General features: G+C 31.8%; 1 protein-coding gene across 1 annotated transcript in view; it reads left to right on the top strand.

Annotated features, from left to right (window-relative positions):
- The window catches only part of LOC118179430 (protein argonaute-4-like), a 37,793-nt gene extending 18,814 nt beyond the window's left edge, over nucleotides 1–18,979 (top strand). Inside the window, 2 exon segments of the mRNA XM_085814996.1 lie at nucleotides 16,052–17,852; nucleotides 17,854–18,979. Of these exon segments, the coding sequence (XP_085671122.1) occupies nucleotides 16,326–17,852; nucleotides 17,854–18,891 (2,565 nt within the window). The 5' untranslated portion in view covers nucleotides 16,052–16,325 and the 3' untranslated portion in view covers nucleotides 18,892–18,979.
- The last annotated feature ends 4,630 nt before the right edge of the window (nucleotides 18,980–23,609 follow it).

Raw genomic sequence — 23,609 nt, forward strand, 5'->3', positions numbered from 1 at the left:
CAAACAATCTAAATATTTAGATAGCTCCGTGGATTTCCTTATGTGTAACATGAATACAAATCATTTTATTTTAGAAAGTTCTCTATGAGTACATCATTCTTCTTAAACGTTTCGTTGCATTCAATTAAGTAAAGATCTTTTTCTGCTTTTATTAACGGGTGATGTGAACATGAGCCAGTTTCCCTTAGAAAGTCCTCCACAGAAGCATCTTTGCAGTCTTTACCGTAATCCAAATAATATGACAATCACCGGTGCATAAGAAAATTGTACTTTTATTTGTTCTTACGTGAAACAATGATGGAAAATAGTTCATGCAAGTACTTTCACTTGTAACTGAATAATGCATTTTAACTATTTATGAAAAATGTGTGTTATGTTGAATAAAAGACCAATTCGTAATTTTTTTTTTCCAATGGCAGGTAGTAGCCGTTTATAGACATTGATCACTACTAAGGCCGGTCATGTTATTAAGGAGGGAACTAATACGTGGACCACCGTTGCCACCTATGAAGAGGACGAAGAAATTACATTCATGCCCTATCCGGGATTCGAACCCAGGCTCTTCGGTACGGCAACCAAATAAATGGATTTAGTAAAATGTCTAATACACACAGCAATTAAGCATACTGATTGCTGATCAGAATCCTTTTTTACCAGCTAAAGCAATAGGTTGGATAAAATTATGAGGCTTAGTTTAGTCCTTGATGATCTCCTTTCTGAAAAGAGACCCACCAACGGCCGAGCGGTAAAGTCGCTGAACACTGGTAGTTCGGTCCGAGGTTCGAATCTCGCGAACGGGCTGGCTGTTTTCGTAGTTTTCCCCATGTGTAACGTGTATACGAGCCAGTTTCCCTTAGAAAGTCCTCCACGAAGGCATCCCTCCTCATAGGCAGATAGCCCTAGTGTGCTTTGCCATAATTAAATAAACCAAACCAAACCTTTCTGAAAAGAAAAGGATAAATGTAATTTTTATGATTTATTTCTTGTGTAATGTAAACAAGACAAGCGTCCCGTAACAAATCCTTTGCGAAAACATCCCTTTGCACTGGCATAAACTCTTTGCTTGCTTTCCCTTAATCTTGTAATTTAAGTTCACATGTATATCGAAGATCATAAACATACATATTTGCTTACTAACGTTATGTGCATTTCGGTCTATATAAAATATTTCCTTTAAATAACCTCCTATTTATGCTGGTACCACAAACTACAATATATGTATGATGATTCAGAAGACATGACAGAAAATATTAATATTTTTCTTATAGGTGATTATCCCGTTGTATTATTTAAAAACTCATTATCCAAAATGCAGAAACATTTCGAATATAATATTATTGACTGTAATTTTCAAAAATTATCACAATTTCCTTAGCCTATGTCACTGAAATTATAAGGGGCAGTTGTTTTTCAGATTAAATAGTTACAATCATCTGCTGCGCAATTTTAATTAAGAGGTCATTACAATTGCATTGTAATTTTTATTAGATTATATAATTACAGTTATACTGTTTATTCAATTAGATTTCACAATTAAAATGCAATTATAATTAAAATGCATATGAGTAAATTGTATATGTAATTAAAAATTGTTACATTGTAATTGCAAGATAATTGCATAATATTATTCCAATTACTATGTGTTTTCAATTGCATTCTGAAATTACATTTGCAATTAAGATCATGATTTTCCTGGGCTACGTAACTGCTTTTATCAGAAACAATTGCTATCCTAATTACATTATTATAATTACTTACTGGAGTTACAATGACAGTCTAATTGTAATTAGATTATATGATTGCAGTTGCATTGAATATGAAATTGGATTTCACAAATATAGAGTAATTGTAATTTAAATGAAATTACGTAAATTGGAATTGTAATTAAAAAAGCAGCTACTTTTTAACTATAACTACTTAGTAATTGCATAATTTTATTACAATTGCATACTACACTTAGAATTACAATTATCATCATAATTTCACTATGTTAAGTAATTCTAATTATCAGAGACAATTACTTTCCTAATTACGTAGTTATAATTACCAACTGCAATTGCAGTTAAAATTACGTTATAATTAGCTAATATTACCGTAGTTGTGATTAGATGCAATAAAATTTTTAATTGTAATTAGATTATATAATTATAATGTTTGTGGTTATCATTGCATTGTTATTGTAAGACTTAAGAATTAAAATGCAATTACATACATTATTGTTGCATTTAAAAAGTACTTACTTTCTAATTGTAATTGCGAAGCTAATTACAATTGCAATATAATTGAAATCACATATTTCAAAATATTGTTGCAGTTTCTTGCAATTTTAATTTTAATTCCAATTACATTTTGCCAAACTGCATCTAAAATTTGGAGAATAATTAGGCTGGAAAATGAAAATTCTCTTTACATTTATATATAAACATTTAAGTTTACTATAGCTGGTATAAGCACAGAACAGCTGGAAGTTTTGAACGGGCTATTTATTTCGAACTGTTATTCAAAACCTAACGATAAAACCCATTTGCCCCTAGCGAATAGATAGTTTCCTCTCCTCAATTACCTCCCGCAGAGAAAAATTATCACCTGTCAGTTTACATTAAGAGCAGTGAGGGGAGGGCATTCTGAGACAGGCCGTATATATGCTGCTTTGCCGTTTCGTGCCAAAATTTAGGTTTACGTATATATGCTGCCTTGCCGCCATGAGGACAAAAATATTTGGACGCATATATGCTGCCTTGCCGCTATGAGAGCCATTATTTTCGAACGTATATATACGGCCTTGCCGCCTGGAGGGTTAATGTTTGTAAGATATAACTAATCAGTTTCACAACATAATTGCTAACATGTGATTTGCATTCATTTCAGAAATATGATTTTTTAAAGTATATAAAATGTATAACTTAATAACTTACTTTATAGATAAATTTCATTTTTAAATATTTTGCTATAATATTTATAAAAAATATTTTAAATATTAATTATTTTAACAAAATTTTAAACAATTATTTAGCACTTATTTTTATTACTAGTTAAATTTATTAAATCAAAAGTATTTATATTAAATTTAAACTTCATTAGATGAATCTACCTTAGATTAATTTATATGAAATAAAGTAATGAAACATTGCAAAGTAAATGTTATGCGGACTTCAGATTCTTGAAAGGGCAGATTTAGTCTCTTTTCATTCTAAAAATAATGCTTATGAACTAAAAAAAAAAAATGCTAAATCGACCACGTCTAAAAGCGGTCATATTATGACGTTTCAGCGACGTCGGCAAATTGCCAAGATGCAACGGCAAATATTTTGCGTCTTCGCAACGTTGTAAAGACGTCGTAAAAGTTACAACGACGACTTTGCAACCTCTCGGACCAGTTTGCAACGTCGTGTGCTACTTGGACCAGCTCTTTCTTTTTTTTATAAATATTTGCTGTGAAAAAATTTACTGTAAAAATTTCAGTTCATAAAGTAAAAATAGTTTTTTAATATATTCTTTAAAAATAATGCAAAAATTTTCATCTTTACCTTAACATATCTCTTTACAAATCCCTTTAATAAGAAAAAAAGCAAAGAAATGAACTCTAAACTAAGTTTTTTAATCTATTAATTTCTGCAAACATACACATGATTTCTTTAATTAACAAAAAATATTTCTAGCACACTTTAACACACTTTGGTAACGAATAATCTTTTGCTCGCCAGTGAAGTATATTAAATTTTTTAGTCTAGTTCATTCTAGTCTATGTTTTAATGCTAATATGTGTGTTTACTAATCCCTTTATTTTCTTTGTTAGCTCTCGCATTTATTACTGTTATTCACGTAATTAGCCTGCTTGTTAGATATTTTTTAGTTGTTCTCGTGATACGTAATTCTCTTTCTTTATTTTTATTTTCCTTTTGCCTACAATTGGCTTCGAAAAGTAAAATTGTAACTCTGTAATTCCCGGGCCGGAAACGGGGGAAGAAAATTTGATTCGCGCAGTCGGACTACACCCAGACGGAGGGGAAGAAGTTTTTATTCGCGCAGTTGGAGTTCACCCCTCGAATATGATACATTTACTAAGACCTGTGCATTAAAAGAATTTAAGCACATAATCTTTTTTTAATAAGCTGAGAACAACCAGATGCTTTACAATGAATCAAGTATTTTCTTATTTCAATACTTACATTCCTTTGATTTTGAAAGGTGTAAGATTCAAAATATGTATTGTGAATGATCTGATTATACCTATCGTTAATATTAGAAGTTATACATGAATAAACTAAGTATATTCGTTGTGAATAAGATAAATTCATTCTGTTTGAAGAAAATTCCTTGTGCAGACAATACATTTGCGTGAACAGTTATTAATCTAAAAATAAATCTATAAGAATGCAAATTAGGAAAGTTCACTTTGAATAAAACTGTGCATTGACTATTATTATAGTACATCTTTTCATATAGAATGAAATAAAACGTGCTAACACCTCTAACTATTTACAGATATATTTAGCGTCATTATTTTTCTCACATGCATAGTTTTATGTAAAGGTAGTATATAGGTTCAGATGTTTATCATATAGTTCTTTGTTATTTACCGTTGGCTAAATAATTTTTCACATGAACTTTTTTACATAAAGGAATCACTTAGACTCATATGTTTATCACCCGTCTCTTTCTTCATGTTCTATATTTAACGTTTTTTTCATAATAGTACAGTTAATTCTCAAAAGAAAGTGGATGTCGTATAAGTGCAAGATTTGGGCATTTGGCATTATCTGCTGTGTTCCGATCATTGTTAAACAGTACAACCCAGCATTTCACTTTCCTTAAAAGTAATGTTACAGCAACCCAAGATATTGTTCTTTCTGCTCTTTAGAAGAAAGATGCAATTTTTAATTTCTTTTATTTTTTTATTTTCCTTTTTTTTTCTCTAAGACAGGATGGGGGTAGTATCCCTCACATTTCAAGTCAGCTTCATACCATCATCAGTGGATATCTGCATTTCATAATCTATGGAGAAGGGTAATTTTCTTCTTATGTAAAGCTCTAGGAATATTAATTATTTTAAGCATTTTATTAGATCTGCCAAGAAATTAAACAGATATAATTTAATATTTTCAGATAGGTCATAAACATTTGCAGCTATTGCAATTTTCTTTACCAAATCCTTCAAGTTTCTGGTGAACGGAGCACCCTCAGAATGTATAAATAAATACTATAAGTTGTTAACAAATCTGAATATTTAAGGCAAATTTAATATGACAGTAGAATCACAATTTTTACTTTAATAATTTGAACGTCAGTTAGACTGGTACCATTTTAAAAGGTAGTTTAATTTAAACTCATTTAATAGAAATTAATACCGAAGAACTTTAAAAAGTAAAGTTTTAAATAACAGTATGCAACTGTAGCAATACGAATAAAATTCCTAAAAATCACTGAGAAAGTACATTTTGATCTTGTGAGTATGTATTTCAAGTTCTTTTAATTTAACATCGTATTTGCAACATCAAACTAATTCTGATACTCCGGTTTAGATTTAAATTAGATTAATAGCTTATAATCAATAAATCATTAGTAACTATATCACTTTGAAATTTCGTTTACAGAATGTTCATACTTTTTAGTACAGCTATAATTCTGCTTAAGTATTAAATATTTAAATTTGCATCAATTTTTCTTTTATTTTTCCATAGTTTTTAGCTATTTAAGATAACAGCATTCGCAATATTTTAAGTAGTATATTTAAGGCTGGATAATTAAATGAATTTGGAATAAATGCTATTTTTTCACAAAGATGCAAAACATAGCTGTTTTAAATTATTCTCAATAAATTTACGTAATTGTGATGAAAAAGCATATATTTCTATACATTTAGAAGGAAAATTGTCTTACAATTTTGAAAAATTTTATTGTAAAATTTTCATTCCAAATGTATAGAAATATATGCTTTTTACTTCCTTGTCCGAAGTAAAAAGGAAGTATTGTAATCGCGAAAAGTTTCAGGCAGCATATTTCAACGCAAATATCCATTTTGACCGCTATCGAATGCAATTTAACGATGTTTTTGCGTGATATCTGTACGTAAGAACAGAATAAAAGACTCGTTTCCTCCAAAAAAAATTATAAAACTGCTTTAAAATTAATTCTGAAGAGAATTTTTCGTGGCGTCTGTACGAACGTATGTACGTACGTACCTCGCATAACTCAAAAACGAGTAGCCCCAGAGCGTTGAAATTTTGTATATAGGACTACTATAACATGTAGATGTGCACCTCGTATTTTGGTCGCAATCGGCCGCACCAAACGTATATAAATGTATTTATATATATATCCACTCTGTTACCCGGCTCAGTGATCTCAGTTTCTTTACTCTTATATGTTTGTAAATTGTACATTTTTTGCTTTAAAAATTATTGAATTGTGTTGTTTTTATCTTCCGGTTAAGGTTTTTATGCCTTTAGTAAATCTGTATGCAATATTTTTAGAATTATCAACAATTTTAAAGTTGTTTAAGTGTCGCTAAGCCTTTTTTTTTATGGCGGTCATTGTTTGTTTACATTTGAAACAGCAGGATAGTGGATTTGTTACCAATCTAGAGAAACTTATCTTCGGAACAACAAAGATAACGCCTTCATTTATTATTGCAATTAAATAATGCTTAATCTTTTCTGGAATTTTTTCGAGGAAATACGTGTTTAAGATTTACTTCGTAATTTTTAATAAAGATATTTTGAGATTTTATGTATTTTTGCCTTGTCGCGAAGTGAGAACTGAATTAATTGAATGAGAAATACTCAATCGTCTGTGAAAAATTGTTTCTTTTTTGTTTTGTTTGCTTAATTTTTTTATACATCATTCTAGCTTTATTATATTATTTGAATAGAACATGTGGCAACTATTAGATAATTCTATTCTTTAAATAATATAAATTTTGTGCATTATGAGTTAAAATATGAACGAAATATAATACTGTTAAGTGAATCTAGCGCCAGAGTGTCGCTATGGTAAACAAATACTAGAGTGAATTTTAAAGAATGCATTTATTCTATTGTGGTTTATGCGCTGTCGGCGAAGTAGATTTAATTCAATCCAATAAGTTTAAATGAAATGCAAGAAAAAATGCGTATAATTTAATATTCCGTACAAGGAAGTAATGTGGTGTACACATCAGATTTTTTAATCTGAACTAAATGTAGGTACTGAAGCAAATTTTAAATAATAATTACAGCTACCATTTTGTAGTCATTTGCCCTTAAATACGAAATGTATGCAACTATTATATAACTTGTAAATTTAAGTAACTACCTTTATTTTATGATGTGAAGAATGCTGATGAATGTAATACCTTCAAAACAGAAACCGAGATTCATGCATCAGTGATTTTCGGAGTATTCAACATGTGTTTGTATTTCTTTCAAATTCTTTCAGCCAGGTAGTGAAATCTTCACAATTTGTTGCATTTTATCTAACTCCGCACTGAAAAGTTTTACAAAAATATCTACGGCGCTTTATTTATTTTGTACAGAGAATTGTGTTTTAAAACATTTTCAACCACCTTGCTTAAAGCGCGGCAAAGGTCATGAGAAATGACAAAAGTATTACTGGAAACCCATTGGTCCATCCTAGAAGCCACATCCTCGGTGACGATACAGATGCGCACTTAAGTAAGCTATCACGACTGAGCGTTTATAAGTCTCCCGTTCTAATTTTAATATTTAGCATAAATTATTTTCTACTTAGTACGTAGAAAAATCACAATGATTGTATATAACTGCTCCAAAATCAATAAAATCTAGGTACATGAAAATGTGTATATGGTAATTATACGACACGGTATAACCTAGAACATCAGTGGAAGTTTCAACGTTATTTTACGCAAATTATGCCTAAAGATACTTTTCTGAGCTTCAGGACTGATATTTGCTCTCAAAGTCAGTGTAATTTTACATAAAGATATGTTTCCTAGTCTTATGCGTACGTTTTACGGCGGCCAAGGTAAGTTCTGTCGTCACGTTGTTGACATTTACGTGGTTTCTTTTTGACGTCATGCTTACTCACCTATTCTAACCTCCTTGGTCGAATCACTAAAAGCATTGAATCACTTTTCAAATTGTTGCCATCAAATCGCCCTGAAAGTAATTAAAGAAACCAAATAAGGAAGAATCTGCATAGATGTAGCTATGTACGTTTCTCGCATTGTGAAAAAGTAACGGTACCTTAGAGCTATCAAAAGTTTAATAACGTAGCCTTTCACCTGAATATGAGCCCCTGAAAGCTCGAGTTTGGAATCTCGAATTTGTTTTACTACACATTTCATATTGTAAAACTTTAACGAAATTTTTATTAACAAACTCAACGATTTCAAAACGAGCAGTGGCAACACTGTACGGAATAAAACATTTTTATCTCCAGCGCGCGAGACTGTGTATCGGAAATTCTAAAGCTATGCTGTTTTTAAAAATTTTTAGCTTTTAGCCCATAGGGTTTTCAGCCCAAATGCTCTTAAAACGTGTATGTGTGTGTAAATGGGAAAAAAAAAACCGCGTCTTTGAGCGTAATATAAAATCTGAAATTTGTATACTTTTTATTTATTTATTCTTAATTAGGTGAATACGATCGTGCCCTGGATCCGCTGATACAATATCCATAGTTGTTTACACAGGACAGGAAGAGAAAAGAGTGATAATATGAGTATTAAAATACAAATCATATGCAAATGGCCGTAACAATGTGAAATACGTAGTCTAATAAATGAAACTAGCAGTACCGTAATCCCCTAGTAGTTCTGAAAAACAGCAGATGTTTTTCTACTTGACACTCAGAATACTAGGAGATGAAGATGAAAATGGTTGCCTTTTTAAATGAAGAATCACTTCTAAGATGCTCTTATTATCTCACACCTCCCTCGGCAGTTGTCAAGATAACTCAGTCTTGGCTCAATTGTCCATGATTAGATAGTGTTTCATACATTTTTGTTTATTCTTGTTCTTACCCCTATGGAAAAAAGAACAATTTTCATTTTTGCCATCTCTTAAAATAGTATGTGATGTACGTTGTTCTGCACTTTACTGGTCTGTTTTATTTTTGTAGATAAGGCTATAGTGCCAAAATCGCTTACTTCGCGGAAAATGCCTGTAGTACCGTTCTATTTGAAACTTATAAAATTACCACCTAGTTATCTTAAAATAACATCCACTTTAACTCATACATTTGCATTTTGCTAATATTTCTAAAAAAATTGGCATATTGCTATTTTTGGTAATAACTAAGGTATGACAAGCATCTGTTTCTGATCAAAGATAGCCAGTCTTCTTTACTCAAATGCTATTTCCGCAAAATGCGAAAATTACTGAACTCTCGAAAGATGTTTAACTTCGCTCGTAGCAATATAAACTAAACTATCCCGGATGATGTCATTTCAAACATTTCTTTTATTGCGAGTACGCTAATCCGCCATAACAACCATGCAAAATGCTTTCTATGCAAATTTCTAAGCATGTTATGTACGTTTCCTCTAAGCGCGGAAAATCTCTACCCTTCAGTCTGGATATCATACAAGATTCTAAAAGACTACATTTTATCTTACTATAATCTGACCTGAGGTTTTACACTATGTGTACACTTAACTCTTTGTATCCTCTTCTTAGAGAGTATACAAGCAATGATAGCACACGTCCGCTGTCTCCTTATAAAAATACTCCTAATCCCCAAATTTAAGTTAAATTCTTTTTAATTAGGGAAATCAGCTGTGCTCATAACTGGCTTTGTAGTAGCATTTTTTTTCCACCAATCACATTTCTCTGACCATAGTTTCAGCACTACTACTACAACTACTATTACATACACATTTAAAAATTGTTTTTTATTCTTATTGTAGGATAATGTTAAGAGCCTTTTTACTGAATTTCGATAACAGAACTTCAGGATACAAGTTATTATGTCTTAACTTGAATTTTAATTTTTGTATATTTATTTTTATTTAAAAAAACGTAAAATAATTTTATGGAACTAATACTAAATTGAAACTTCGAGTTTATCATAGGGAACAGAGGTTTCTATACGTCATTGTATTTAAGCATTCCACAGCCGCCGGCAAATAGTCGCGCTGATTCTCTCGTAGAGGACGTGTTATTTCGCTTGTTGAAGACATATCATTATTTGCTAAAGTTTATCATTAAATTGTATTTTGTTTGTTCTTATATATTCAATATTTCACTAATCCACAGTAACAAAATCTGAATTTGCTTTATACTGCGTAAAATAAAATTTTATCGCTATATCTTAAAAACATTTTGATTTCATATAGATTATAACACATGATTTTACAACACTTTCGACTAACTGTAAAATTCATGATGTGTTTGTTCTTAAAATTTTTCTCGAGAATTCTAAACATTCTCATTGATTTCTATTCCAAATTCAGGACATTTGGAGTTAATGTTTCAACGCTATTTTAAGAACTTTGCAAACTTAACTCTTAGAGACAATCCAAATTCAACTTAAAGACCATTTCAAAATTGCATAATATTTTGTTATTATATTTCTAAATTATGTTTGTATATGTTGTTATTTATTCAAATACGAGAAAATTTATGAAATAAATGACCGGGTATAGTGAAAATCTAAACGCTATGTTCCTGGAGCACTTCATTTGTTTTCTCATTGCACTTGTAAATATTCTCCAAAATTTCTCTTCCTTTGCTAACACTAGTGCTTTGTTCTCAAAAGGCATTTCTCTCCCCAAGCATTTTTCTCTTTGAAGGGGGCAATATGTAAAATATAAAATATAAAACAAAATTATGAAACCTTACTGCAATCAGTTGGCAATAGACCTTCAAATTCACAAATTTTAATTAAATTCATACCCGTTTCAAAGATTTGAACCATTCTGCCGCATGTTACGTAACACCTTCCCTGCAGTTTCTTTGCACTGTGACATCTTTAGCCAGTCGTAGTTCAGGATTAACGCAAAGACGTTTTAACTACGAGTAACAAAAAAAAGCTATTATGCATTGCTTTTTCTGGCTTGCTGCTGCTTGAATAAACCGCGTCTATTCTTTCGGCTTCTTTCTTTTATTATCGGAACTGTAAACTGCATACATGGAAGTTATGGAAGGGTTGTACCAGTTTTAAGCAAAGAAGTATATCTGAATAATTAATTGATCCTGCGCAAAATAAAAGTGATGATTTAACCATCAAGCTAGTTGTGAATTTAGCACTAGTCGTCATCTATGCAACAGTCTTCTCGCCCATATATTATATATATGTGTGTGTGTGTGTGTAATAGAAACAAATTTAGATGTAATAAACAGCAAGAATTTTGATGGCTTAGAGATGTTGAAACTCCAATCTACAATGAATAAGAAATTTGGCAGTCGAGGTAGTTTTAATTCAACTTTTATTTCCAATTGACATTTGTGGCCACAATCACTTAGCACTCTAATCGTATCTATTTACAGAACATTTAAATTTTTCATACTTTTGCGTTAAGAAGCGAGCCCAGCGAAATTACTTCCAAGCAGCGCACAGACAGAAGCTAAAGTGCATAGTTATCCAATATGGAAGGCTGTTAAGAGAAACATTTTGTTCAAGTTCTCAAAGTTTAGTGTCCCAATCAGCTACATCATCAGTTTTACGCAAGCTTCGTGGCATAGATTAATCTAGAAATGGCGCGGTACAGAAATGTTGTCATTATTTATAGAAAGAAGACGGGAGTTAAAGATCTATTATTAATTTATTATTTGATAGATATTTTATATTTTACATATACACATACATATATATTATGACATAATATAATAATAGCAAGGAAAAGCCGGAACACTCTTGATGCTCGTCGATCCATATTGAAGAGAAAACATTTTGATTGTGTAGTATGCTAATATGTTGAGTTCGCAATATCTAAGAAACTTGGCAGTCGAGGAAGTTTCAATTCCATTTTTATTTTGCAGTTGACGTTTGTAGCAACAATCACTTGTCGTGCCTTTTTACAGAACATTTACATTTTTTATATAATTGCAATAGCAAGCAAGACAGCAAGGTTACATCCTAGTAGGGAAGAGAGCGAAGCTGAAGTGCGTAGTTATGCAAGATAAAAGCAAATGAATAGATAGGTTTTGGATTAAGTTAAGGTTTCAGTTCACAGTTATTACGCCATCAACGCTGCGCAGGCCATGCAAAAAGGAATGATCTAGAAATGACGTAATCGAGAGAAGTTATTACGATTTTTAGATCCGAGAGGAAGAATTAAAGAGTTTACCGTTAGTTTAAATTATAATTTTGATCCTCACATACAGTATTTAAAAAACGTGCTTTAAATCATCAGTGAATTACCGCTTAAGGAGATCCAGCATACAATGAAGTTCGTCGATCTGTGCTTTGCTTCAAGTTTGTGCGACAGAAAATTATTTGTGCTTCCGCTATTTTTAATAGTACTTCGTCCATCGACAGCTCGAAAATCGTTATGTTCTTGTGAATTTAACTTAGGAACGAGACAAAATTATTTAACATGCTGCGGATTCCATACTTTTCATTTCAATTTTGGTTGAAATTTCTGCATTTTAATTGTGCTTTTTTGCAAAAATGTGAAATTCTTGTTCATTAATTTTTCTAATTTTTTATAAGTATGTGTGAGCAAATTAAGTAACGAATTTTAAGTTATTTAAATTTTGTTATAGGGAAGGATGTTAAAGTAAATAATTATATTTTTAAATTTATGTTGAGAATTTCGAATTGTTGATAAGCATTTTTAAGTGAATGAAAAAATTATGAAAAAATTGGTATAAAATATGATAAACAAATAGTGTTTTTAAGTAGTATTATTGGAATGATAAATAGTATGGAATTATGTTAACTGATTTTAAAATTTACGGATCATAGTGTGTTCAGATAAACTTTGAAAACTCCCACTTTTATTTTTATTTTATTTTATTATTTTTTTTATATAATAATAATTATTTTTTTAATATAATAGAATGTGGTTATGTTTTTTTTTTATATAAATGGAGCGTTATAATGCAGTTCACAAAGGCCAATTACATTATAAAAGAAACCGGTACCTTTCCAAGTAACTGCCTAAATAGCTGGATATGTGAGTACTAAGAGAAAGCTGTGAGTTCTTCCACTTTGTACAAAATAAGTCAGTTAGATATTTTGATAATAATAGTATATTATTTCAAATGATGTGTCAAAAGAAAATTTAATTATATTACAATATTTCGAAAATTTTAACGATTTTGTAATGTTAATGGATGTGTTTGAATTTTTACAATTGAAAAGTTTTAAAAGCCTTCCCCTAAGCAGATATGATTCTGAAATTTATTTTCTATTCACAAAATTTTGGTTCATATTATTGTTGTAGGGCAGTGCATAATTTAATATATCTTTTATTTTTGTATATTTTTCCCAAATCAGTTAACAAGTTTGAAGGTTTTATAGCCGTAAGTTATAAATATAAACTTTGATAATTATACAATACTAGAGGCCTTTATTTAAGGAACGGAGGCTTCTATCTGTAATCGTTTTTAAGCATCTCCCAGCCATCAGCAAATTGTCACGCTGATTTGCATTGTAAAGGATTTGCCCATTTTCTTCAAAGTTCATTGTACTCAATTTTGCTACTTGCCAAGTATTAAGTTATAAATTCCATTTTACATTGCTTTACAATTAAGAAAATGTGAATTATTTTATAAACAATCAATTCAAATTTTGTAAATCTGTAAAAGAAAATTTTGGTTTTATTAACAACATCAATTTTTATGAAAGACTTTCAAGCTAAGGACTGCGAAATATTGATTATAATTATGATATTCAAGCAAAGATTTTACAGAACTGTAAGACTTTTCCAGTATTTCTTGAAAAAATTAGAACATTACTTCAGTTATTTTACAGAAAAATGAACTTGAAGACCTATTAAATTTCAATAGAATTTTCAGTATGCATTTATTGTTAAAAATGATATTTACAAGATTTTTTATTTAAAAAAATTATTTATATCAAATTGTGTAATTTTTGCTTTCACAATTGTATTTTCCTTTGTTTCGCTACTGCTTTAATGCTTTATTCTAAAAAGGCTTTTCTGTCGCCAAGCCTTTTTCTCTTTAAAGGGGGGCAATATGTAAGATAAAAATCTCTCAATCAAAATTATAATTTAAGTTAACGGGTAACTCTTTAATTTTCTCTTTCGCTTCTAAAAATCGTAATAACTTCTCTCGACTGCATTTTTAGATCTTTCCTTTTTGTACGGAGCTCTGATGACATAATAATTGTGAACTGAAACTTTTAGCTCAAACCAAAACCTTTCTCTTCGTGTTTCTCTTCGTCATCTTGCATAACTACGCATTTCAGCTTCTTTCTCTGCTCTGCTTGGACGTAACTGCGCTAAGCTGCTTTCTATTGCAATAATATTAAAAATGTAAGTGTTCTTGAATAGGCACGGCTAGAGTGCCAAGCAAACTGTGGCCACAAATTTCAGTTGCAAATAAAAATGCAATTAAAAGCGTCTCGACTTCCAAGATTTTTAGATATTACAAAGTCAACATATTAGCATACTATGCAATCAGAATTCTTTCTCTTTAATATAGATCTACGTTTCATTCTATTTGGGTATTACGCATTAACAGTGCTCAGTCTTTTTAGTTGCTATTATTATTTCATATATGTATATATATATATATATATGAGCATGTGTGTGTGTGAGATAGTACACTGATTTTGTTGGAGAGGACATGCCAGCTAATCGTCGAAGTATTATTGTGTTATTCAGTATTGCATTTTATCATTATGTTTTTATATTAAATTTCCTATCGTACTAAAATTATGTATCCACAATAAGAAGAGTTTATTCAATTAATCATAAATTAAGTATTATATTTCTACATGAAAGTTGGCAGCTCAATCTGTATTATAATGGAAATATTTTCATCAGCAAAAACTTTGAACGACTTTTATAGAACATTTATGTTGTGAAAACATTTGAACGTATACCTTGTGGAACTATTTTCCCCAAGAATTTTACAAAAATTTTTCATTGGACATTTTAACAACTTAAAAATTATATTTGTGTTAATTTATTATTTATTTTTATTTAGAAATTATATTGTTGTTGTAATAATTGTAAATTAGTTGTTTAAGTATTAGATAATCTATGTGTGAGAAAGGTCATGAATAATGACAGGGCACAGGAAAACTGCAGACAATGTCCTTGATGCTTCCTCATGTCTTTCCTCATATGATAACTTCCTTTGCTCCGCTAATACTAATGTTTTTTCTTCCACCATGCTCTTACAACCTTTCTTTGAAAGGGGAAATATGTAAGATATAACAAAGTACGATAGTTGCTTTAAGAAAATAATTGGCGACCTCAAAATTAACGATTCTAGATTTTATAATCTCCCCTTAAATTCATCTGTTCTCCCAAATTCGAGATCTTTCTATGTTACATAACGTTTAATGCAGATACCTCTTGTCCATTCTGATTCTTATCTGTAACGCAATATTCGCAGAAATGTACAACATGTCATGTACCCACAACGGTGTCCTTTACTTGAATGTATGAACATCAATATACTGCTGCGTGCGTACGGGTTCATTACGAAATGAATGCACAAGTCCGATGAAAAATGAAGAAAAATTATTATTATCACAACAAATATGATTAAATGTCCTCAAATAATCGTGCAGTATCACAATATATAACAGTAGTATCTTCTAACTACTCAGACGTTCAAGAGAACTTAATTCAAAACAGCAAAAGAAAGGTAATCCGCGAATTCGCTACAATCAACAAGAACAGTTTTCTAAACAAACTAACTAGTAACTAACTCTAATTGAGAGGTTTTCCTCCTATGGCTTAGCTTCCTTTTAATATTCGTCACGCACTGCACTGCGCGGGAAATAAAACCACTTAATTTACAATTCAACTACATTTAGCGATTTAAATACCAAATCCGTAACAATACATTTGCAGTAAACATATACACTACAAGGAACATTTTTATTAATTCATTAAAATATTACTTTTATATATTTTTTGCGATTAAAATTAATATAATATTTTTTTAAGTTGCAGGTAATGATCGTCCCCCTTCATATAATGATAACACATCCACTTCAAGGGATATAAAATCATCTATCAGGATCGAACTACTTTGCTAAAGAAAATGGAGAAACAGTTTCAGACTGAAACACAGAGAGTCTCTGAAGAGATTCTTGATTGTTCTTTACCTTCACCTGTGCAGATCAAAGAGAAAGAACAGCGGAAGGGAAAATATCCAATGGCTGAAAGACCATGATACGGAACTGAAGGTTTTCCCATAAAGTTGATTGCAAACTACTTTATGTTAAATTATGAAGGGGATATGTGCGTTTATCATTATGATGTATATATAGTTTCAGTTGGAAAGGATGGCAAGTGTGAGAAAAGCATAATAACTAAGGGACTGTCTTCAAAAGAAGCTAAACAGAAAGATATACCTGTTGTTGAACATCAACAGAAACGAAATTTAGGTAAAGCGAAATGTAGGCAAATTGTTGCATCTTTAGTTAAGAGCCATGCATTACAGAAATTTTGTCCTGTTTATGATGGGCAAAGAAATATTTTCACAAAAGTAGAGTTAACCTTTAAAAACGAAATTTCTATAGACGTTCAAACAGAATTAGAAGATGAAGTGAAAACGTTTCGTATAACTATTAAACCAGCTATAAATGAAAGCAATAATAATGTGATTAGTTTGAAGCCATTAAAAGAATTATACTGTGGTCGTTCGAAAGAAGTACCTCAAATTGCTTTGTTAGTTTTTGATACTATTATGAATCATCGAGAGCCTCCGTTGACCCAAATTCACTTACGAAATTCCTTTTTTGATTTGCAGCAAACTGGTAGTCAAAATTTAGACTATGGTTTGAAAATATGTTTTGGATACAATCAGAGTGTTCGATTAATGGAAAAATCTCCAGCAGTAGTTGTTAACTTAACAGCTAAGGCATTTCATAAATCAATCTCTGTTATAGAATATGCCTGTGAAATTTTAAAGACAGATATTAGAGCTTTGTCGATGTTAGATGAGTTCCAAATCAAAGAATTGACAGATGCGCTTACAACTGTTTGCGTTCGTGTGACACATCAAAGGCAACCACGGCGGTATAAAATAATTAAAGTATGTCATTTGCCTGCCCAACAGCAAAACCTAGATTCTGATGAGAAAAAATCAGTTGCTCAATATTTTGCTGAACGTTATGGAGCTCTTCGGTATCCGCAGTTACCATGTCTTGAACTAGAAAGTCGTAGAAATAAAAATTACATGCCTATGGAAAATTGTGAAATCATTGAAGGGCAACCCAAAGTAGGTGAACTGAAAGACGATTTGAAAAGACGAATGATACGAAGTACAGCTGTACCACCTGTACAACGATTTCGGAGCATAATGGATTATTCCAAGACTATAGAAAATGTAAGCGGAACAGTTATGAATGATTTTGAAATTAATATGGATGCGCAGTGTATGAGTTTAAATGGTAGAGTAATAGCTGCTCCAGATCTTGCATATGCTGGTACACGTTCCTTGCAAATTGCAAAACCGGATCGCAGAGGTGTTTGGAAAATAGAAACTGGGAAAAAATTTTATGAAGCAAAAGAAAATAAGAAATGGATATTAATAAGTTTTTCAACTTACAGCGATTATAGATATGAAAAATTAGAACGTTTTTCTCAATTTTTAGTTGATTCAAGTCATAAATGTGGAATGAAATTACGTCACCCGTTCGAGATAAAAATTTTTGATCTTAACATCAGCACTGAAGATGCCATACTCTATGCTTTCGAACGTGATGTTGCATTTGCTGTCATAGTTTTATCTAGGCACAAAAAAAAGTCGAAACGTTACGTACAGACATATTAGAAGATATGAAGAGATAAAATTTTTTGCAGACTTTCAGTATGGATTGGTTACTCAATGCATAGATGATAAAAACCTGGAAAAAATTAATGACCAAATTGCAACTAATATTTGCTTAAAACTTAATGTTAAATTAGGAGGAACAAACCATGTTATCTCTCAAAACCTTGAGGTATTTTCTAGACCATTTATTGCTTTCGGAGCAGATGTTATTCACTGGCCTCGGGGTTTTGGCTACCCATCCATAGCATCAGTCGTTGGAAGTTTTGATACGAAAGCATCTAAATATGCTTTAACGTGCCGTTTGCAAGAAAATAAAAAAGAAAGCAAAGTATCACAGGAAATAATTGTACATATGAAAGACATGGTGAAAGCAATTTTAGAAACTTTCAATAAGAAGCATAAAAACCAAGTTCGTCCGCAAAAATTAATTTTCTTCCGCGATGGAGTTTCAGAAGGTCAGTTCAAATCAGCGCTTGAAGAAGAAGTAGGCAGCATCTATGACGCTTGCGACGAAGTATATCATGAGATAATACCTGTTACTTACATTGTTGTGCAGAAAAGGCATCAAACTAGAATTCGACCGCAGGATCCTAAAGATGGAGTTGGCAGAATGGGTAATGTTCCTCCTGGTACTACAGTTGATACTACTATCACTCATCCTATATATTTTGACTTCTTTCTTTGTTCTCATGAAGGCATACAAGGTACTAGCAAGCCGGCGCATTATACTGTACTTCATGATGATAATAACTTCACAGCAAAAGACTTTCAAAAGTTATGCCATTTTTTGTGCCATATTTACGCCCATTGTACTCGGAGTGTTTCTATTCCAGCTCCTGTACTGTATGCTGATTTGGCAGCTGCTAGAGCTAAAGCATATGCAGATTTATTCATCGATCCCCATTCAGAAAATGGCCAAAGTTCCAAGACACAGAAAACATTGCCTCCAATTGTTATTAAAGCAATCGAAAGTATGCAATACTTCGAGAATATGTTTTATGTATAGATTTAAAAAAAATAATAGTAGTAGTAATAAAAAAGTCTGAAAGCTTTCAGATTTCAGATTTATTACGCCCAAAGGGGCGTTTTTCTAATGTTTTCTGTGTTACTTTTATTTATTAAACATGTTCTTCGCATTTAAACCATAAAATTCAATTCAACAGCAATATCATGAAATAATTTAAAAAGAGTATATCTATAGAAATTCCGATACACAGTCTCGCGCGCTGGAGATATTTTTTACGGTGTTGCATTCCTCATTATGAAATTGAATTTTTTAAACAAAAACTTAATAAATGCTTTACAAAATATGAAATCTCTACATATAATAAAAGAAAGAGTATGTCTGTGTGTCTTTCGTTAGTGCTGCGCCCAGGGCTACGAAAATAAACCCAGGGCTACGAAATTCGGTACATAGGTGCATCTAGGCAAGAACCAGTACACCTCGAAGCGAATGTATTTTTCAAAATTTGAATGAGGTTTTGTTTTATTTTTTTTTATTTTGTTTCTTGATGAAATCGCATCAAATCGATAATTCTCTCTCATTATATAAGCAACAATGACACGCAGCCGTTGTTGCTGATATATCACCGTTGCCATTGTTGCTGATATCAGCACTGTTGCCACTTGGGAAAATGAGGGCAATAATTTTGTGCAGTTCTTAAATTTAATGTTTCTGTTGGATACTGGACGTTTGTCGAGAAGTACTTGGATACGACGTTTGTCGAGAGGACGTTTGTTTCCCCGTGCATTTAAAAGCCAGATGAAGGCTGGCCGCATAACGATAATAAAACAAATTTCAAATTTGGCCTTCCTGATGCCCATATTCGGGTAGAGACGTACGTTATTCAAAATTTGATGGCTCTCGGTATCATTGTTTTATCACAGTGCGAAAAAAATACATACATTTATGTAAATTCTTCATTATTTAATTTCTTTAAATATGATACAGGGCTCTAATATTTAGTGGCAACAATTTAAAAAGTGATTGGCCGTTTATAGTGAATCAACACAAAATGCCAAAACGAAATTAATAGCCTTTCTGGACAAATTGCGCCTTTGGGCTTAAAAAGTTTTTTTCTTGCGTTTACCTAGTATATGGAAAAATGACGGATGGAATTTTGGGGTTGATTACGATTTTTTATTAGCTCCCTTTTTATATAACATACACATAAATTTAATTACCAATATCGTTTTTTGTGAAAGAGAACTATATCATTAATTACAGTTTGATCCGGGACCGGATGAGCTGGATGGGTGGGCGTTTTGTTGTTTTGTACCGTGTATAATAATGATATGAGCCATTTTGCTTTAGAATCCCCGCGAATACATTCCTTTCCTTCAGCAGATAACCCTCGCATGCTTTGCGATAATTCAACAAACTAAACCAAACAATAAACGATATCACACATAAAAACAGCTTTCCTAGGAAAGATTAATCTTTTAATATGAGATTTCTCAGATGATAGTGAGAAATTAAAAATTCAAAGTTAGTTTCTGGAAAGGTTGGTTTCTTAAAAGAAGGTATGGAAATATCTATTGTGTCAATAGTTGTTTCTCGCTTAACTTTTCTCAGTATCAGTTATTTGTTATGAGTCATTCATTCATAGCTGCGCAATGGTAGTTCCACCCAGGTTAAGTTCCCATGGAAATGGCCTACTGCATGCAAGTGTTCATGATTTTTCGTATGAGTAACCTGATTTATATACCAATTTCTCTTAAAAAGACCTTCCGCCATCTATAGGTAGATAGGATTTCAGAGGTTTGTCATACTCTAAACAGTTCAATCAATTCGAATTACTAGGAAAGAATTAAAATTATTTATTTTCAGTATTTCGTTCGACTGTATCTGAAAATAAGCCAAGTCTGCTTTATCGTAATTGAGCTTAATCAAGATGAAGGGAAAATTTAACATTTTACACCTCGTTAAACACCTGCTCTTGTTTTCTAATTTTTATGAAGCGAAATACATGTTGCTACAGTTCTGTTATCGAAACCGGATTCAGAAATGTATATATATGCACGTGTGTATGGATATATGTATGTGCGTATATGTGCATATACAGTGGTGGCCAAAATTGGGGACACTTTTGGAAATTTTTATGTTTTTGAACTTTGTATGTTTATAGAAAACGTTATGTTCCACAAAATGCAAACTTGTATATATCATTTTAAACAGAATTTATTACTGAATTCAATACAAAACACAAAATTCAATTATTTGCAACACAAAAAAAGTTAAACGATAATAGTTATCGATATACATTAGATAGTGATGATTGCAGTGAGTTATCAGTACTTAGTAGGGTACCCTTTATTTTTGATTACAGCTTCACATCGACGTTTCATTGAGCTGATAAGAGTTTTAAGCTTTTCTTTCGTTATTACATGATGCCAGGAAACAATTATAGCCTCAATGAGTTCCCTTTTATTTGATGGGCGCCTCATTCGGACAAGAGTTTTCAAACGGTGCCACAAATTTTCGATAGGTTTGAGGTCAGGACTGTTTCCTGGTAAATGAAAACAATTTAATGCTCTTTGTACGAAACCACTCTTTCGATATTTTGGCCGTGTGGCAAGGAGCAGAATCCAGCTGAAAAATAAACGAAGCATTGTTCGAAAAGAGATCTCTGATGGAAGGTTGAAGTTTTGGTTCTAGAATAGTGTCAATGTATTTTCTTGCATTCAGTGTCCCATCGATGACATGAAGGCGACCACTACCATCTGCTGACGTGCATGACAAAATCATAACATTAACTCGGTTCTTCACAGTTGCTTAGATGCAGTCAGGATGTAGTTCTCCTATTCTACGTCTTACATATTTTCGCCCATCACTACCGAATAACGAGATCTTAGTTTCATCACTCCATATAACTTGTGACCACTGATCATCTGTCCAATTAATGTGTTCCTTTGCCCACTGTAGTCTTTATTTTTCGTTGCTAAAAATTAAGATAAGGCTTTTTTCGTGGAATTCTTCCTCTCAGTCCAACATCTGTTAATCTTCTCCTGATTGTTCTTGAACTGACAGAAACGCCAGCATCATTCAGATCACTTCTGATGGCCGCTGATGACATTTTTCTATCTTGGAGACATAGTCTTTTTATTCTTCTGTCATCAATAGATGTGGTGCACCTTTTTCGGCCTTTTCCTTCTTTGTTTTTTATTGAATTTGTCTCCTGATATCGTAAACAAAACTTTCGGACTCCAGATGTAGTCACTGAACAACCCACCTGTCTTGCAATTTCAGCATAGGAAAGACCAATTTCTCGTAACACAATAATATTACATCTCTTTCTAGGTGTCCAGTCTACTCTTTTATTTGATGTCATTGCTTCTTGACTAAATATTAAAAATTTTTACAAAAATTCCTACTTGTAATTGCAGTGTATAAGAAACAGGTCCTCCTTCTACAGAACAAAGCAAAATAATGAATTGTTTCAAGTGTAAACATGATGTCAGCTTCTACTGGCAGTTACTAACATTTGATTGGTTCTCAGAACAAGAACAGTGATTTGCCAGGAAAGCTAGACATTACAAACCACTTCATAACTGTGTTTTTTATTTATATTAAAGTACATATAACTTTTTTTGTATTACAAATAATTGAATTTTGTGTTTTGTACTGAATTCAGTAATAAATTCTCTTTAAAATGATATATACAAGTTTGCATTTTGCTAAACGTAACATTTTCTATAAGCATACAAAGTTCAAAAACATAAAAATTTCCAAAAGTGTCCACAATTTTGGCCACCACTGTATACACACACATACATTCTTACACTCATATATACATGCTTGCATGAACAGATCCATCCATCCATACATGCATACGCACATACATTTTTGAATCCAGTCCTTATAAGAGGACAGTACCTAAATGTTTTATAAAATAAAAATTATGTACATATATCGTTTGCAAAAATATTTGCCAATGGAAATGCTCTCTAATAAATGAATCTCAAATCTGTACATACTCTAACAATGATATCAGTTAAATAAAAGCTTTACACTAACGAAAAGCACAGAAATGAAATTAAATCAGAATAAAGTATTAAAGTTTCCAATAAAGTTTTCAGTACTTCATATTTAATACCTCCCTCCGAATTCTTTGAGAAAAATTTTAGCGAAATTACCGGCATATTTCGCAAAACAGTTTCTGAAACGAGAAAATTAGTTTTTATTCCCTCCATCCCTTATTTCAAAGTTTCTGTAAATAACTATTTTGTAAACATTAATAAAGAGGTTTAACACAAGGGAAGAATTTCATAGTTTCAGGCGGGGAATGAAGTCAGCCTTTCATTTGGTTGTAACGAACGTTTTCCGCCACAAAACGTTCTTAATACAGTTAGGAAAAAAACATGAAAGCAGTGATCACCACCCAAATCTATCATTTTTCTGCCAACATTTTGGTATTTTTTTCAAAGCGTTCGGCCCAGAAACTTGGTGGCCGCGAGTCCAAAAACAGATCAACCTCATTTTGGACGTCCTGTGCAGAATGGAAGATAGCACAAACAAGATGTATCTGGAGGTGTAAAAAATATAGAATTCTGAAGGAGCGATGTCGGGCTCTATGGTGGGTGTGGCAAAGGATCCCATTCGAGTCCGTACAGATCCAAGCCGGTGGATGCAGACACATGTGGTCTTGCATTATCTTGATAGGACATTAACTTTTTGCGCCGGAACTCAGTTCGACGTTTTTCCTTGATAACAGCTTCAACACG

This window comes from Stegodyphus dumicola, chromosome 4, assembly GCF_044657685.1.
Source record: "Stegodyphus dumicola isolate Sdum_Otavi_A_Nest chromosome 4, ASM4465768v1".
NCBI lineage: Eukaryota > Metazoa > Arthropoda > Arachnida > Araneae > Eresidae > Stegodyphus > Stegodyphus dumicola.